The 2,135-nt window shown below is 60.3% G+C and overlaps 1 protein-coding gene across 1 annotated transcript in view; it reads right to left on the reverse strand.

Moving 5' to 3' along the window:
- Positions 1-1,775: 1,775 nt before the first annotated feature.
- NPB (neuropeptide B) overlaps positions 1,776-2,135 on the reverse strand; it is a 699-nt gene continuing 339 nt past the window's right edge. Inside the window, 1 exon segment of the mRNA XM_008060416.1 lies at positions 1,776-2,119. Coding sequence (XP_008058607.1) covers positions 1,948-2,119 — 172 coding nt within the window. The 3' untranslated portion in view covers positions 1,776-1,947.

The raw sequence follows: 2,135 nt of genomic DNA on the forward strand, positions 1-2,135 counted from the left end.
CTGTGTTGGGCTCCCAGCCCTGCTGGGAAGGACCAGGGGACTCACCCACCCATCCACAGGGAGCTCTGTGGCCTTGCCCCCACCATGCACCCAGCAGGGAGGAGGGTGGCAGGCAGCCTGGCAGTAAAGGGACCCCAGACCTGAGCCCTCTGACGCCTCAGGCCACCCCCCCCCACAGCAGGGGAATACCAGAAGAGGGAGGGCCCGCAGCCAAGTAGGCGCCTTCTCTGTGGTCTGCCTCAAGGAAGATGAGAAGGTCTTCCATGGAGCCCCAGAATCTCCATCTCCTGCCCTGCGTCAGGGACCACCTGGAGCAGCCCGGAGGCTGTGGAGGCTCTTAGTGGATGTGCTAGTCTCCTTGCATTCAGAAAAAGTCAGATCATGACTTTTTCAGCCCTGCACTCCTGTCCCTCCAGAACGTCCTCTGCCATCAAGCTCCTGAGCCAAGTGGGCCCCACCCCCTACAGCCTGGGCTGTGGACCTGTTTTTGTTTGGTTGGTTTTTTTGAGTTGTAGTCTCACTCTGTCTCTCAGGCCAGAGTGCAGTGGCACGCTCACAGCTGGGCTCAGGCAATCCTTCCACCTCAGCCTTCCGAGTAGCTGGAACCACAGGTATGTGCCACCACGCCCAGCTACATTTTTGACTTACTGTAGAGATGAGGTCTCGCCAAGTTGCCCTGGCGGTCTCAAACCCCTGGGCTCAGGCAATCCTCTTGCCCCATCCTCCCAAAGTGCTGGGGTTACAGGCTTGAGCCATCGCGCCTGGCCTTCGTTCTTTCTTCTCTTTCTTTTGGTTCAGCTGTTTTCAGCTGCTTACCCAGTATCAGAGCCAGTGAGGTACACAGAGGTTCACACATGTCCCTGGCCGGGTGCCCTCTCCCTACTCTTCATGTCAGGGGCCAAGGTGTGAGGTACAGACCCTCCTTGCTTCATGGGGTCCCACCTTCAGAAGTAGGTTAGTGCTACTGCCCCCATGCTCAGACCCCCTAGGCCGTGGTGTCCCCTGAGCAGAGGCACCAACCAGTCCCTAAGACTTGGCTGCCTGGCCACCAGGCTGGAGAGAGGACAGAGCTCTTCCTGAATATGCTGCCGCCTAGGCCCAGAAGGTGGGACTGGGTAAAGTACTCAACAATGGCAAGTGGAAGCCAGTGCCCAGGTCAGTACCCCAGAGACACATCTACCGGCCACCCTGGGCCCCTAGGAGTGCCTACAGGCCCAGGCCCAGCCACGGGCGTGCACCACAGGGTCAAGGATACCCTGGGAGGTAGACTCCAGACCTCTCTGAGCAGGACTCGGGCCCTCAGAGCCTTCTATACGTTCCCTCAGAAGGGGTGGGGACAAGAAGGCAGCCAAAGGCTAGGACCCATCACACCTCCTGGTCCTAGATGAAAAAGCCGCCCTAGAGGCGACGATAAGCAGCGCCTTGTGGGAGCCCAAGGTCCCCTCATGCCTCCCACTCCCGCCCCAGCCCATGCTCTAACAGGAACTTGGCTTTTGAGTGTGGAGGTGGGAATCATCCTGCTAGATTAGACTGAGTATAGGACCAGGGAGGACAGCTGTGGCAGAGTCCCCCCAGAGCACCAGGGGGCTAGGGGGCTGCTCACCATGGATAGTGGGGGGTGGACCCTGAGCTGGGCAGGGACTGAGTCAGGGTTTTGCCCAGCTTGGCACACTGCAGCTGCACACCTGGTTGCCCTCTCCTACCCATTTTTGGAGACTTTCAGGCCCTGTCCCCCCGGAAGCCCCTGCCAGTATTTCAGCAACCCTCACTCAGAGGCGTCTTTACCTAGTTTATTCATTCAGCCATTTACTGAGGGGTAGGTTGGGAGTGGGAGAACACTGAGGATGCCATCCCATGCCGGTGGATTCTAGGGGTTCCCGAAGGAGACAGTGGGCGTCGGCAGTACCCAGCAGGAGGCAGGAGAGGTCCGGGTCTGGGGTCCGGGGCTCAGGCGTGGCAGTCAGCTGCGCGCAGCGACAGGAAGACGTCCGCCTTGCACTGGAAGGTCCCGCGGCCGTTGGGAAGCCGCTCGCAGCTCTGCAGGTTCGGGGTGATGTCCTTGACACACACGGCCTAGAGCGTGGGGGTGAGGGCTGAGGGCGGGGACCGCCGCGCCCCCCACCCCTCATCCTCCA

The sequence above is a fragment of the Carlito syrichta genome, unplaced genomic scaffold (assembly GCF_000164805.1).
Source record: "Carlito syrichta isolate Samal-C Ts95f unplaced genomic scaffold, Tarsius_syrichta-2.0.1 Scaffold304603, whole genome shotgun sequence".
Taxonomy (NCBI): domain Eukaryota; kingdom Metazoa; phylum Chordata; class Mammalia; order Primates; family Tarsiidae; genus Carlito; species Carlito syrichta.